Source organism: Podarcis filfolensis, assembly GCF_964270895.1.
Source record: "Podarcis filfolensis genome assembly, chromosome: 3".
Lineage (NCBI taxonomy): Eukaryota > Metazoa > Chordata > Lepidosauria > Squamata > Lacertidae > Podarcis > Podarcis filfolensis.
Window position 1 is genome coordinate 2,807,074 of NC_139606.1, and position 15,897 is coordinate 2,822,970.

The window sequence follows — 15,897 nt, forward strand, 5'->3', positions numbered from 1 at the left end:
ACCTGTTCTTTCTGTCTAGGCTCCCTTCATTACTCTTCTGGTGTCTTTTAAAAACAGCAATTTGCTATTCCTTTGCTCTTTTTTCCTCTTACCATCAAAACTGATTACCTCCTTGAAAAGTAAACTGCTAAGCTTTTATGCAGATACATTTTTTGCTCCTCTTTTGGTAGTATCTGAACATGCTGGTATACTCACGTTGTGTGCAAGCATTTGGGGCTAACAGACCTTGCTATCGGAGGAATAACATTTGGAAAGTAGGCATAAACATAGTCTATGAATTCCCTACTAGTTGCTTTTGGTTGTGAATTAAAAATTGGGATACTTGCTGCTCTTAGTTTTTATAAGTGTTCTTTTTTCAGCTTAATGGACAATCAAATTCAATTTCTTCTTCTTCTTCTTCTTCTAGAATTAACTGTCAGCTGCTTCAGATGACTGTCTTTCTCTCTGAAATGCACCTATGGTCTTTGAAGAGCACCTTGCATGTTCAAGGTAAAGCAGATGTTACCGTTTTGCCAGCTTTAGCAATATTCAGAAATTAACATGTAGTATTTTGTTCATGTTTTTCAGAACATACATAATACAGAAGCCTGCCCTTTGCTCTCCATCCACTGTCACAACTCCTCTCATGTATAAACAAAAACCACTAACTGTACTGATTTCAGAGCAACTTTCAGGATAAAAAAGATAATTCGAAAGAACAATGTCTCTGTATAATAATTTCTATACCTGTCTCTGTAAAATAATTTCCTTATTGTTTCAAAATAGAGAACCTCTCTGTGTTTTACAACATGTGAAGTTGTCACCCATCTAGTAACTGGTGAAAGAGCCTTGCAAAGGTGCCAATCCTATGGATTCTTCTGGATGTCTCAGCAGTTTTCAGTATCATCAAACTATGCTATCCTTCTAGGTTACCTTAAATGAAACAGCTGATGTGAAATCATTTGGGGGTTTTGGACTACAGTGCCACCATTGTAAGGGTGACAAGCAGTTTGTATGTGTCCTTTCCATCTTAAAATCTCAAGAAGGCTAAGGAACCTCCTAAACTGGAGGTTGTTTTGAGGTACATGAGAGTGAAGCTGAAGTTAAATCCATATACAACAGAGGTACTGTGGGTAGCAAAACCTGCTGAATTGGATGGAAGTGTGCAACTGATCTTGGATGGAGGACTCCCCCAAAAGACCAAGTTTGCATCTTGCTTTCCTTAAATTCAGAAGGCGCAGGTAGTGTTGGTATCCAGGAGTACCTTTACCATCTTAGGTTGCCTCTGGCATACCAATCTGTATGTCATCAAAGTCCACATAAAACTGAATTTTATAAAAGTTTTTAAACCTATTTTGTGTGACCCCCCCCACCTCACCCCGCCCCGCCTATTACTCACTGCTTGCTGACTGAAAGCTGAGCAGTGGGGAAGAATAGGGTTTTTTTAATAGTTCTGCTTATCAGCCGTGTCTCTTCTTCCCCACTGCTCAGTGCAGTCTCTTTCTGCCTGTGGTTCCAGTTTGGAGCTAGAGAGAGGCTTCTCTTTCTCAGCTCTCAGGACATAACTATAGCAAGCTTCTGGTGGAGAATCAGAGTGGTCTATTCATTCATTGGCAGTTCACGTGCCTTTTATGCTGGATGCTGAGAAAGACTGTATTTCTTAGTGTGCAACACAGAAATGCCAGGGGAGAAAGGAAACAATCCATTCTTCCACTCTTCCAACACCCCACTTGGGAGGTGAAGCTATGTGGGTGGGGGAAATAGAGTGGCCATGGACTGAAGCCCGGTGGATTGCATCCAGCTCAAGAATCAGAAGTTCCTTTTACCTGCCCCGGTTTGGGGCTAGTTCATCTGAAAAATTTCCTAGGCACCAGTATGAATTGCCCAAGCTTTAAGTTCATCTTTGTAGGCCCTATTTGTAGGCTTGCTTGTAAGATCAACTAGCCTAGTGGGCTCTATCTGTCTATTTATGTAAAGCATTCTGTATTCCTTTCCACCTGGAAGGTCTCCTATAGTGGCTTACATAAAATCAATAAGAACAAGGACAGCCATTGCCCAAAGACTGCCAATCTAAAATATAAAAGAGAAAAAGAAAAAAGCTATTGGTAAGTAAACAGAGAAAAAGCAAATTCAGCCACTGATTCTGAAAGTTAAAAAAATCGCGTGTAACAACCAGCTGGGCTAGAAGCAGCTCAAGGAGAAGAGGCACCAGATGTAGCTGGCTTCTCAGCAGAGCTGATGGAATGGCCCAGCTGCCTTCCTCTCTTCCTCTCTGCTGCAGCCTGATGGAATGTCTGCTGCCAGGTGACAGTTGAGTGATGGAAGGGCCAATAGAGCTGGTCCTCAAGGAGTGTCAATGGAACGGTCCTGCTTCCTGTACCTTCTAGTGCATCAAAGTTATTTTCAGTTATTCCCCCACTCCCTGGGTTTTAGAACTCCCTTCTAATTGTAGAACCATATGTAAATCAATAGGAAGGCTTTCAGATGGAGTCTCAAAACCCATCTATTTTAGACAGTTTCCCATTAAGGTCTTTAAGTGGTGCTGGCCCGAAATCATTTTGAAGTATTTTCAGTGGGTGTTTCTGGAAGTATTTGTACGACTGCATGCATGGGTTCTCAGATCTGTTTATAAGATAGTGCCCACCCTCCTAAGAAACATGTCTAATTTCAAGTGCCAGAATTATAATTCCGTTTTTTATGTCCTTATTTATGTAGACCAAGACATTGGAATCTATCATTACTATGACAAAAAGGAAGCAGGTAAGGTGTAAACCTCATGAAAAAATTGTATACACTCCTCACTTGATTTTTTTTTCAAGCTCTCAAAACTGAAACACAAACACACAAATATATATTTAACCTTTCTGAATTTTGAAAGTACTGTATAGGAATTTTTTATGAATTATGTTGTGGAACCTGAAATTCTCTGCAGTTAAATTAGTTAAACCATTGGTTCAAATTATTTTAAAGCAATTAGTTTAAAGCAATGAATCAACAAAGACAACATATATGTCAAAAGTCATAACCTCATTTTATAAAATCAGGTTTTAAATATAATGCAATATTTGATGCTGGGCATGCTAGTTAGTTTTTATTTATTGGAGTTCCAGCAGAGGGCATTGTAAATTCATAGGAGTGCATTGGTCTTGGCCTCCTGGATCCTCCTCACCTGATATTTTGAAATAGACATTTCAGAGTGAATGATCAATTTTCTTTATCTGATTAATCCTTTTAATCCCAGAAGATTCATGATGGGCCAAAAGGTGCAGTTACTTCATGTTTGAGTCCAGGTTAAAGTGGTGGCTTGTAGGGGCATCACATGCTCCTTCTAGAGTTCTGGTGGCAGCCTGACTCAGCTTCTCATTTGGATTCAGTTGTAGTTCACTTCACTATCTGATTACATTCAATCCTTTATAATATTGACCCACCTGCTGGGATTGCTCAAGTCTATTTCACTTCAAACTTAAGACATCTGTCGAGGAAATGAGAACTTTAGAACTCCCCCACCTTTCAGATCTCTGTACTTTTCCTAAATGTGTAATAATTAGCATTTTGCTGACAATAAATGATAAGGTTGTTGGAACTTTGTTCTTTTTCTCCTTCTTTTAGAACCACAAGTGAACTTTGGCTGCTTATATGAGAAACAACAGTTAGCAGAATGTAAGACCTATTTTCAGTTTCCTTATTACTGTAAAAAAAAAAAGAGTTAAAATATTATGTTTTAATTTATTTGAATTTATAACCTGCCCAATACAAAACTGAAAACAGTTTAAAAAGTTAAAATTGTACAAAATACAATCACAAAAAATGTGTGAGTACAAAATGCACAACTGTGAAACTCTCATAGTTTAGACTGTGTTAATTACTTTTCAGTTTATATGCTTTGATGTCTAAACGTAGCCCATGGCAGCAGCCCTTTTTGCTGTTTTTACCAATATGTGTCTGGGAAACTCACTTTGTCATAAAACAAAATCTTGAAACAAAGGTGGAACACACACAAATTATTCTTGTTGTTAATTATATACAGTGTTGATCTATTCTACTCTTCATCTCCTTCTAGTAAAAGTGGATGCAAGCAGGGCAGAATGAGGAGACAGCAGAAACTGGGCTTGTGGTTTGTCTCACTCCAGACAAACCACAAGCTGTAGCCAATGCTTGCTCCTGACTTGATGCTCATAGTTTAGAGAAAATAAATCCTGATCCTGGATCCACACGTAACCCTAAGGCAAACCATGGCCTAACTCTTGGTAGCACTGCAGCAGCAGGACCAGTGGAGGAGTGAAGTGGCTGCAGTTTTGCTCCAAGTACCGCTATGAAAGGCGGTATATAAATCAACTAACTAACTTTTAGCCATGGTTTTACTTCACATTATAGTGCAATACTGCTTTCAGTTCACCATTCCTTCTGTGTGCCCCCCAAAATTGGCCCTAGGGAGTTGGAATAACCCCTGGAACAGCAAGCAGAGAGTGGAGGAGAGGGTGAATTGTTTCATCTAGCAAGCTAAAATGCTTGTCCTGATGAAATGACCACCTTAGTATGATGCTAAATTCCTTACGTTAAGTGGTCCACCAAGACCCTCAGCAATTTTCAAGTGGTCCATAGGGGGGGAAGTTTGGTAGCCATTGCTATAGAGCAGGGGTGATAAGCATTTTTTTGGCCCAAGGAAAGTATTGTCTCATGGCCAGCCACTAGTGGGTGTGGCCAAATCAAAAGTGGGTGTGGTCATCTATTACTCTGGCACACAGACATGCGCAGCACTTATGCAGGCACACACCAGCAGTGCAAAGTACTATACCCTTAACACAGTCAGAAGTGCATACAGTCACACACAGTTGAACACTATCAGCAGACTTAATACACATACTCTAGGCACTCAACATAACACACAATACATACACTTTCGTCCCTTCTCTTTTTCTGTCCTTGCTTCTTTCTGGCAATCTTTTCCTGGGTCATCAGCTTACTTTCTGACTGTGAGTGGTCTGGAATCTTCATTTGAGCACCTCCACAGCACTCCCCCCAAAGACAGAAGTGGTGGACTCTGCTGGTCTTACTGATTTTCTGTGGACTTTAGAGGTTGTGCTGTGGTTCCCCACTAGGGATGAAACTGTGTGGTTTGCTGCCCTCTGCTTGTAGAGGTCTCTGCTGCCAATTCCACCAACACTACTGCATTCAGTAGATTGCTGGAGGGCCAAGAAAATATACTTGTTTGCACAGTGCCTTACTGTGGCGTTCGTACGGAGCCCCCGGTCGTCTCACGGACTATTGACCCATACACCACTAATCCACTTCCACCAACCAGGTCCTCCCTGGTAAAATCACGTCAGTCTCAGTCAGCTTTTCAATTAATAAAGAAGAGTGTATTTTATTTCAGACACAAACAAAACTTTTACAGCATTCCAAACGTTGTTGCTCTTTACTTTCTTAGTCTTATTTTCCTCTCCCTATCTCTTCTACCTCCCCACACTCAAGAACCCACTGCCCTAACTGTCTATTACCAACTGCCTTTCCCAACCAGCCAACCCACGAAATCCAACCAACTACCCACCCACAACTCCCAACGAACTCCTCCCAGAACTCCTCCCAGAACTAGTTTTATAGACCCACTGACTCCACCCCCCTGGGCAGTGGCATAGCGTGGGGGGTGCAGGGGGGGCGGGCCGCACCGGGCGCAACATCTGGGGTTAGGGCAAATCCATGGGTTAGGGGGCGCAAATCCACGGGTTAGGGGGCGCAAATCCATGGGTTAGGGGGCGCAAATTACTTGCCTTGCCCCGGGTGCTGACAACCCACGCTACGCCACTGCCCCTGGGTCCTGTCTGTGCAACCTATTTAACTATTTCCCCTCCAGCACTCTCTCATATATGTTAACGTCACACTTACTACCCCTATTATAGAGTTCGTAGCCAGTAATAACCATGTCCCCCTGGTTCCATTGTAGGCAGTATTGTAGCCAATCAGATTAATCCAAGGTGTGCTTATTGCTAATTGAACACTTTTCAATACATTGTCTGTATGTTTCTTTTAAAATCTTAGCCATGCAGCTCGCCCATCTTGGCTCAAAGGCTTCTATCATTAACATGTAATAATAATAATAATAATAATTTATTATTTATACCCCGCCCATCTGGCAGAGTTTCCCCAGCCACTCTGGGCGACTCCCAATCAAGTGTTAAAAACAATACAGCATTAAATATTAAAAACTTCCCTAAACAGGGCTGCCTTCAGATGTATTTTAAAGATAGGATAGCTGCTGATTTCCTTCACGTCTGAAGGGAGGGTGTTCCACAGGGTGGGAAGGCCCTCTGTCTGGTTCCCTGTAACCTAACTTCTCACAATGAGGGAACCGCCAGAAGGCCCTCGGTGCTAGATCTCAGTGTCCGGGCTGAACGATGGGGGTGGAGACGCTCCTTCAGGTAAACAGGACTGAGGCCGTTTAGGGCTTTAAAGGTCAGCACCAATGCTTTGAATTGTGCTTGGAAACGTACTGGGAGCCAATGCAGATCTCTCAGGACCGGTGTTATGTGGTCCCGGCGGCCACTCCCAGTCACCAGTCTAGCTGCCACATTCTGGATTAATTGCAGTTTCCGGGTCACCTTCAAAGGTAGCCCCACACAGAGCGCATTGCAGTAGTCCAAGCGGGAGATAACTAGAGCATGCACCACTCTGGCAAGACAGTCTGTGGACAGGTAGGGTCTCAGCCTGCGTACCAGGTAGAGCTGGTAGACAGCCGCCCTGGACACAGAATTAACCTGCGCCTCCATGGACAGCTGTGAGTCCAAAATGACTCCCAGACTGCGCACCTGGTACTTCAGGGGCACAGTTACCCCATTGAGGACCTGGGAATCCCCCACATCCGCCTGCCCTCTGTCCCCCAAAAACAGTACTTCTGTCTTGTCAGGATTCAACCCCAATCTGTTAGCCGCCATCCATCCTCCAACCGCCTCTAGGCATTCACACAGGACCTTCACTTTCTCACCTTTGTCCCTAGCCCGCCAGAGGTAATTGACCAGCGCAATCAAGGCAGTTTCAGTCCCATGGTGAGGCCTGAATCCTGATTGGAAGGGATCCAAATGGTCCACATCCTCCAGGCATGCTTGGAGTTGTTCAGCAACCACCCGCTCAATCACCTTGCCCAAGAATGGTAGATTTGAGACTGGGAGATAGTTGGCCATATTGGCCAGGTCTAAAGATGTTTTTTTTTTTAAGAAGCAGTTTAATGACCACCTCTTTCAGCGGGTCAGGGAAGGCTCCCTCACAGAGGGAAGCATTCACCACCCCGCAGAGCCCATCGCCCAGCCCTTCCCGGCTCGCTTTTATCAGCCAGGATGGGCAAGGATCAAGGAGACAGGCGGTCGATTTCACTCGTCCAAGTAGCCTGTCCACATCCTCGGAGGTAACAGATTGGAATTGATCCCATGTAACAAGACTAGACAGGACTCTAGCAATTTCCCGCCCTGGCCCTGCTCCCACGGTGGAGTCTACCTCCTTCTGAATCTGAGCGACTTTATCTGCAAAAAACTTTGCAAAAGCATTGCAGGAGATCTTGGGGTCCCTACCAGGCCCCGGTGGTGCAGGTGGTTCCTATAGATTGCGAACCACCTGAAAGAGTCTCCTGCTGCTGTTTTCTGCAGATGCAATAGAGGCGGTGAAGAAGGCCCTCTTCGCCGTCGCCTTTGCCACTTGGTAGGTTCAACATTGAGCTTTAGCCCGTGTCAGGTCTGATTCAGAATGAGTCTGAATCAGAAAACATGGGTCTCTCTCCAAATGCCTCTGACACGTGCATTTTCCTTTATGGCTCTTTGGCCTCTTTGACTCTTATGTTCCACTACTTTCATTGCCTAAGTCCTGTTCCATCCCCATTTGGACAGTCTCTGCACATAAAAAAGGTGAAAAGTATGACTGCCATCCTTTAAGGCTGATTAATCTTGAACCAGATGTTCCTGAGCTGCTGCAGCTTTCTCTGCACCCTTTTCACGTTAAGGCCAATGCAAGTCCGCCTTGTCCCAAAACATTCCCCCATGCCAAACAAATGCAAACCCTCCTCACGACACCACTGCCTTGCTCTTGCATTGAGACCCCACAGCTAGCTGGCCCTGCATGTAGAACAGCTTTCTTTGAAATTCTATCTATGTTCAAGATACTGGCTTTCAACCTCTTATCTTACAATACAAATTTGGCTTCCAGTTCTGCAGGACTATATTTTACTATGTCATTGGTGCCAAAGTGCGCTGAAACCAATGACTCCTCCCCAATTTCTGGTTGTTTATGGCCACCAGCTGAGTTGCTAAATACAAGACATTTAAGTTGAATGAAGTCTGGACTATTGTATTTTGGGGTCTGACTTCAGCTGATCTGAATGTTGGCATTAAATACAATTTTGGTGGTCTCTTACTCCCTCCAGATTAAGTTGCATAATTTTACTGAAGGCATTTGTCAGAAGTGCCAATCTAAGCATGCTGGTTTCATTATACAGGAGGAGATAACAGTTTGATCGATGATACGACAGGGCATTTGGTACCATATGATCTTAAAATATTTTGGTTGCTCTATTTTGAAAGGAGTTATTGATAATATCACTTAACTTGATATTGAACCTGCTTATAGCTATTTAAATGTGTGTTCCCTTTGGGAAAAGACAGAACCTCTACCAGAGTGATTCAGATTGATTTAATAAAATTTTGTCTGTGGAACCTGTGTCAGAATTATAAACACATTTATTGTAAGGTAGAAAATATTCAGTATTTAATAATAAAATATGACGTAAAATCCAGCATTTTACATATTTGGATATGTAGATAATATCTTATACATACTTTTTATTTGCTAGCTCGAGATTATCCTTGGACACTTAAGAACAAACGTCCGGAAAAGCTGCGAGACACACTTAAGGAGCTAGAGGTACCTTTCAGAAAGTTTCAAGCATAATAACAATTAATCCAGTTTTTCAGATCTCTTTCAACAGCTTTAATTTTCATAAAAGATCATCCCTTCTGGAGATAAGTGCTCTTTTGTCTGGTGGGTTATCCAAAACAGTTGCATCTTTGTTTAGCATGTCAGGCAATCTCTCCTCCTTGAAAATCAGAAGCACTTTATCTACAAGTGAAATGCGTACAGCCATCTATACACTGTCTATTTTTGGTTGTCCTCCAGGAACTGATGCAAAACAGTCGGTGTGTACTGAGCAAATGGAAGAGCAAATACGTCTGTCAGGTAAAATATTTTGACATGCTCTTGCAATGTTCTGTCAACAGAATTGAACAATTGTTAAGTGATTATGTAGAGGTACAAAGTTAACTGGTTCTGTTTGCTTAAAAAAACAGTTTAAGACCCAGCTAAAATTCTTCTTGATGAAAATGGCTATATTCAAAAAGGGATGCAGTCAGGTAAAATGTATGATGTGCTGTGTTCTCATTTAAAATTAATTGTTCAATATATTAAGCAACTTTTAACTGGACCTATGCTGAGTCAGGAGTGTAGTTAAAGAGAAATTCATTAAATGTTGTGCATGACACATTTGTCTGTAAAAGTACTTAATTCAAGATGTACAGCACAGTGACAGGAGCTGTACAATAACCAACTAGTTTAGATTAGATACCAAATGACGTAATCTGCTCAGAGGCCGTAGTGGCATGTGTCTATTCCTATCTACATAAATATCCATACAATATATAAAGAAAGCATCTGCTCACATCCTTGTTAGCAACATGGGAAGTGGGAACAGGTTGAAAACCTAGAGTGTGTGATTCAGCATTCTAATCAACAGCTTTTCCTTGAAATATGTTTAATGTATTTAACTCATTAAAAGCTATTCCTAGCTTTTTATCCCTGATCTTTAACAGATATCTCCTTAAGCTTACCACTGCTTAACAGAGAGTGTTGAATTTTGAACAGTATTACTAATATACAGTCTAGCCCTCAACCAGTGTCATTTATCCAAGCCCCATTAAAATGAATTGAATTCTCTTGTAATTGTAACTGTACTTTCCAAAGTTAAAATCTGTTCAACTCTAATAATATATTTAGCATTCCCTTGTAACCCAATTACTTTTACTGAAAAATTCAGAGTCAAAAGTAAGATGGTGATGGTTAATAATAATACTGTTTAAGCTACAATCCCAGGTACCTGAGTACCATTGAACACAATGAGGCATACTTCTGAATAAGCATATACAAAACCAATGTTGTAATCCTATGTCCACTTACTTGAGGGTAATCAGTGGTACATGTGTAGGATGACAAATCAGAGGTGACACTGAATCCAGGTAATATATCCCTCTTAAATTCAAATCTGAAAAATTAATTTCACCTCTACTTGGCCTCCTTACAAGAGGACTGGAACGTAGTCCTTTTTAAATAATAAGAAATGATTCACGAGATCAGTAAATTACAGTACATTGGACTTCTGTACCAGGAGAATTGGTAAAAACTATTATTTAACCACAATCATTAAACATATAGGGGAGCAAGCCTTACTGAGGATTGATTTAGCATGACTTCTGGCAAAGGGAAAGCCTGCCTTGCTAGCCTTTTAGAACTGTTTGAGAGTGTCATGCAGATAGAAGCAACCTGGTAGTCTGTGACAGCAAAGGTCAGGACTTGCTGATCCTTTGCTGGCATCTAGCCCTTTAAGTAGGCCCTGATCCACACTACCAGGCACCAACAAGCTGGTGACATTTGGACTAGGACCTGCCCTCCCATGAGACTGGAGGATGCAGTCATCTCAGGATGGCAGTTGGGAGGGGCAGCATAGCCAGGCCCCGAGATGTGCGCTGCCCACTTCCTTCTGCACTTGTTGCCGGCCTTATTATCTGATTCCCCCCACCGCCTGCTCTTCCGATGCCCCCGATGAGAAGAAGGTGGAAGGGCATTGGAAGAGCCGGTGGGGGGGGGCATCAGAGGATAAGGCAGGAGGACCTGGCAGCAGGTGTGTGTTTGTGCCATTTTCTGTTTTGCCTCCAGCAGCAAAACATCCTGAGGTGGCCCTGATTGGATATTGCCCACAAACTCCACCTGGGAAGGAAAAAGGGTGAGGCGCTATCCTGAAGGCATGGAAGAAGGCTGGCTGCTGTGTCTTAGGCAGAGTGAAGGGTGGGGAGACAAGGAGGATATAAAAAGCTTCAGAGGGAGTTAGGGGGAAGTACAGGGAACAGTGGAGGTACAGGGAACAGCCTGTCCACATTTTGATATAAGGGTGGGTTGAAGCTGTTTTGCACCTGAGAGGGAGATGTGTGTTTCCTCTCCCAATATTTTAAGCCTTCCACACCTTCCTGGGCCCAAAAGCCAAGCATGGATCACACCCTTTCCTTCTTTAAGATTGCAAATAGTTGGATCTACTTACCCACAGAAATATTTATTGTGTGTTGTTTTAAGTATGTATGTTCCTTGTGAGAGGGAGATGAGTGTAATGAGATAAAACCATTACACTAACAGTGATTTTGACTTGCATGTGTCTATAAAGAATGCAACACATTTTTTATTTATTTTACAAGTTTCTGTTAGTAGAACTGAACTCTGATTTGCTGCTATGCACATTTACTTGTGCATAGCTTGAAAGATGAGTATTATGATAAGTATGAACAGGTGATATTTTGGTTTTGAAATCTATTTAGCAGCATACAAGAACAATGCTAAAATTAAGACAATTCTGCAGATATTATATTTAAGAAGTGTCCAATGCTTGCATAATGCTTATGCTGCCCTTGCGTTTTAGCTTACCATCAAAGTAGTTTTTAATACTACCTATCAAGTGTTCCCATGACCCATTCCCCTTCATTGCATTTTGAGGAGGTCTTAGTTGTTCAGGAGGCAACAGACAGTTAATTACAATTAGATGGTCGGATCAAATACATCTGCATCCAATTTCTGAAACAGTAACACATAAAACCAATATAGAAGGCTAATGTTACCATAAAGGAATATGAGTGGAAGGGAGTGAATGAAAACCTCACAAACCTGCTTGAATTGCCTACAGTTGTTCTATTACTATTTGTGCATGTGGGTGGCACTGTGGTATAAACCACCGAGCCTAGGGCTTGCTGATCAGAAAGTCATCAGTTCAAATCTGTACGGTGGGGTGAGCTCCCGTTGCTCTGTCCCAAGTTCTGCCAACCTAGCAGTTGGAAAGCATGCCAGTGCAAGTAGATAAATAGGTACCGCTGCAGCGGGAAAGTAAAAGGTGTTTCCGTGCGCTCTGGTTTCCGTCACGATGTCCCATTGTGCCAGAAGCAGTTTAGTGCTGCTGGCCACATGACCTGGAAAGCTGTCTGCGGACAAACACCTGCTCCCTTGGTCTGAAGCGAGATGAGCACCACACCCCATAGTTGCCTTTGACTGGTTTGATGTGCAGTCGGAGTGAAGCTTTGATGGTGTACAGTGCAGCTTTATATTTAAGCACTCTTCTGGTAACCTTTAGGCAACAAGAAATTGCATGCATGCAAGTGAGTGGCCTGACAGAGGTTTCTGATGTGACATCCTGCTGCCACATGTGTATGGAATTATTCGCATTGTGTACATGAACCTTCTCAGTTGCCTCTGGGTTCAAGCTTCATATCCAACAGGCTCACTGTCATGGGAATGGCACTATTCTTCTGTTGTTGGTTTAAAAATGTTATTTGAAGATTGTTGCAGGATATGTTTGGTTTGCAGGCGGATTGAAGTGCAGTCGGAGTGAAGCTCTGGAGCTTGTGGTTGTAAGCATCATTTAGTGGACAATGGGAGCCTCTAACAAGAATTGGGGGGGCTCTTCTGGGGATTATAGATAACCCTATGACAGGATCCACTGGGATCAGCAACTTAGATGCAATGGAGCTCTGTTAGCTTTAATTCCCCAACCCTGACTCAGCTGAAGATTCAATGGTGTAACTTGCTCATCACAGCACAGCTGGGACTCAGCCAAAAGGGAGGCTCTGAGGATGTAGCAGAAGCAAAACCAGACTGTGGGGCTTGGGATGAATCTTAAGCTTGTTCAACTAAGTTGCATGATCTGGCAACCTAGGATACAGTGCTGAAAGACTTGTTTTCCCTCTGCCAGGCTTCAGCAGCAGCAGCAGCAGCCCTGCTGATGAATGGAGTTTGGATCTGTTATAACTTTACTCTAGCTTAACTTGCTTACTCAAGTTTCTTGTGCATAGGATTACTCCTCAAATAATTATAAAATTCTCAGGGAAGAAAATATGACAGCCCTAAAAAGAGGTTTAAATGACAGACTTGACAGTACATTTATGTTGCATCATTGTGGTGTTATGTTGGTCACAATAAATATTGCGTGTGAAAAACTTTTCAGTTAATATGTAATCACGGTTTCTTAATGCTTGCTAAGAACCTCAAAGAAGAAATGAAAAATGAGTCTGTAGGTTGACGTTATCATGAAATTACCCTCATGATTTATTTGTTATAGGAATTATGGACAGGGTTCCATGACATCATCATGGCATATCTGCTGTCACTGCATGTTTGTTACCTACCAAGCATGGATAATATGGGGTATTGATGCTTCACGTTGGAATGAATGATAACAGAATTGCCCAATACACTGTAGCTTGTCAGTATTACTATATTATGTCATGTTTCTGCTAGTATTGCTTTGCTTTCTACATTGCACCTGGGAACGCTTAGAATTATGACTACACTATGCAGATCTGGCCCTGGCACTGCTGCGCATAGTGGTTGTTGGCATAAGGAAGTTACGTCACATTGGAAAAATATTCTATTGTGTTTGAAATACTTTTTTGTAGAAATTTTTGGGTCCTTAGCATTTGGGCCTTGGCTTTTCTGTTCCTCCTCCACACACCCAAGATAGATTTTGTGGCAATCTCTTGTTGCTGCAATCAGGTGGTATATTTATTCTCTCACATACTAATATGTGAAACTTGTCAAGAAGACTTGGTGGTATGTGGTACTTCCCAGGGTTCTTTGGCATAGTGGAATCTATTTTTCTGGATTAATGATACGTTGCTTTCTTGAGCATGCCTCAGTATGGAGTACAGAGGTCAATCATTTTTCCACCTGGCCTACAAACTAGCCTACTCAACTTCTAGAGAGTTTTGTTGTTCTTCAGAAACTTTATCATTTATATTTTGGGGGCAATTATAAGAACTAGCCGAACACCCCTGAGCTGTAAGATCACATTATCAACTTGAGAATAAATTGTGATTTTATCTAATCCAACTGCAACATAAGGATAAATTGAAGTTTTGAAAGGTTGCCATAAGTGCTGGTAAAGTGTGACTGTGTCTAACATTTTTACTAGGACAAAACCTTAAAGGACATCTGCCATAACTGGGGAAGCTGATGATTATACAAAAAGATACTCACTAGATTAACAGAAAAAGAGGTTGTTCTGTTTCTAAAACCACAAACTAAATCAGAACTGCTTGATCTGGATATGCGTTTAGAAAGATCTGAATAGCAGGATTATGTTTTTGTTTGAACTTGTGAACCAGTTCAGAAGCAATCCTTTGTACAAACTTTTTATATTGTGTTAAATGCATGTACTTTGATGGGACTAAACAAATAAATACTGGAATACATTTGATTTATATAGCTGAAACAGCTTTATAAGTTTTATCTTATTCATCCTCACAAAAGTCCAACGAAGCATATTACTGTCAGTTCACTTTATAGACTGAAAACTGAGGATGAAGAGTGTTTATGTATGTCCATGGCTGAGGTGGTTGCACCTTTCTTTCCTACATACCACTCAAATGCTCACATTAGTTGTTTTTCTCATAAAGTTCATTCTGTTATCTTTTGATACCAATTGATTATCTAACATAGTTAATCCTGATCCAGAGAAGTACATGAAGATCTTCACCTTGCATTGGGGGTTTTGACTTCAGCTGTTAAAGGTTAGAATTTCATAGAATTTCATAGAATCATAGAGTTGGAAGAGACCACAAGGGCCATCGAGTCCAACCCCCTGCCAAGGTTCCTCCACAAGAAGCTTGTTCTGAGCACACACTTAAATTGGTTGAGATAAATGAGGCCTCTGTGTTAATTGTCTGCATAGCAATCTGTTCATAATAGGATAGCAGGACTGTAATAGGATAGCAGGACTATTCTTATGTGCTTATGGCCAATGCTCAGGGATGATGGGAGTTGTAGTCCAACATCTGGATTGCCAACATGGGACAGGTAGAAACCTGGGTTAGCTGAACATCTGCAGGCCCCTCCAAGGTGTTCCACACACAACGAGTGCTTTAAAAGAGGCTCTCCAAGTTGATCATTGTGTCTTGCCAGGTCTCTTGTAAAATGTGCACGCGCTCACTCTCTCTCTCAGACTCATCAGGTGATTGACAGGTGGGTGGCTCTAACCATTTGTCAGTCATGGCCTGCAAGGAGCAGGGGCAATAATTCCCCGCCCCTGCTATATAGTGTGGAGTAAAATGACACTCCTTGCTCAACAGGAGTGGGGAACCTTTCTTCCCCCAGCCCCACTTGTCAATCACTCGGTATTATGACAGGCTGAATCCCACGTGGTTCTCTGCAGAGATCAGCTGTGCAAGTGAGCTCCCCACCAATCCAGATGCGTCTCTACCTGTCCAGTTCTGATGTCACATCTAACATCAGCGGTGGGGCACATGGATGTGGCTGGGGAAAATGGTCTCGCAAGCAAAATTGGGATCCATGCCAGGCTGGATTTGATTCATCGACATTACAAATATGTTGTTTTTGTAGAACACAAAAACAACATATTTGTAATGTGCACCAATCCCTTTTTAAAGAAAAACCCCTACTGCCTATGCCCACATTGCAGAGCCACAGAAGTCATCTTTAAAATGCTCCTTGATTGCAGTAGTGCTATGTTAACAAAAGCAACAACATTTTTTGTATGCAAAGTGTACAAATTAAGCATGGATGTCCTATTTTGTGCACCTGTTCTCTTTCTCTCCTCACTTCTCTGTTCCTATTTTCTGG

General features: G+C 42.1%; 1 protein-coding gene across 13 annotated transcripts in view; it reads left to right on the plus strand.

Moving 5' to 3' along the window:
* WDPCP (WD repeat containing planar cell polarity effector) overlaps nucleotides 1-15,897 on the plus strand; it is a 195,272-nt gene that overhangs the window by 58,125 nt on the left and 121,250 nt on the right. For all 13 annotated transcript variants that reach the window (XM_083606502.1, XM_083606498.1, XM_083606499.1 and 10 more), the window contains exons 2-6: nucleotides 407-489; nucleotides 2,695-2,739; nucleotides 3,589-3,639; nucleotides 8,810-8,880; nucleotides 9,133-9,192. In XM_083606502.1, coding sequence (XP_083462628.1) covers nucleotides 429-489; nucleotides 2,695-2,739; nucleotides 3,589-3,639; nucleotides 8,810-8,880; nucleotides 9,133-9,192 — 288 coding nt within the window. In that variant the 5' untranslated portion in view covers nucleotides 407-428. The remainder of the gene's footprint in view (nucleotides 1-406; nucleotides 490-2,694; nucleotides 2,740-3,588; nucleotides 3,640-8,809; nucleotides 8,881-9,132; nucleotides 9,193-15,897) is intronic.